At 38.7% G+C, this 401-nt stretch overlaps 1 protein-coding gene across 1 annotated transcript in view; it reads left to right on the plus strand.

Annotated features, from left to right (window-relative positions):
- Positions 1–401, plus strand: part of LOC119591077 — a 21,727-nt gene that overhangs the window by 6,136 nt on the left and 15,190 nt on the right. Inside the window, exon 6 of the mRNA XM_037939799.1 lies at positions 209–288. Coding sequence (XP_037795727.1) covers positions 209–288 — 80 coding nt within the window. The remainder of the gene's footprint in view (positions 1–208; positions 289–401) is intronic.

Raw genomic sequence — 401 nt, forward strand, 5'->3', positions numbered from 1 at the left:
CAACTTCAATCAAATGTACCTGAAAAATCTGGTACGTTGTAAGTACAGTGATAAGTCGTAGCTTTAATTAAGAAAGCATTGCTTATTTTATGTGCCATTCTTTGTTTCTGTAATTTGTAACGTTTAAATTTCTTATATATATTTAGCCATGGTTATTGGGGACATGAAATAGTTTTTAATCTTAAGAGAATGGGTACACTGCATACAGATTCGCTGAATCCAGGGACGTATTCGGGGGACAAGCTGCCCAAAGTGATCCCCAAATGAGCTACGCAAACAGAAGGCAAAGTAAAACCACTGTTTCTGTGTGGATCAGATGAAAGAAGCAAGGTTCGAGCTTACTCTTTGCTCGTCCCTGTCCATCTGTGCCTCAGCCCTTCATTTCTGTGTATAAAATGTTC

This window comes from Penaeus monodon, chromosome 28 (assembly GCF_015228065.2).
Source record: "Penaeus monodon isolate SGIC_2016 chromosome 28, NSTDA_Pmon_1, whole genome shotgun sequence".
Classification (NCBI taxonomy): domain Eukaryota; kingdom Metazoa; phylum Arthropoda; class Malacostraca; order Decapoda; family Penaeidae; genus Penaeus; species Penaeus monodon.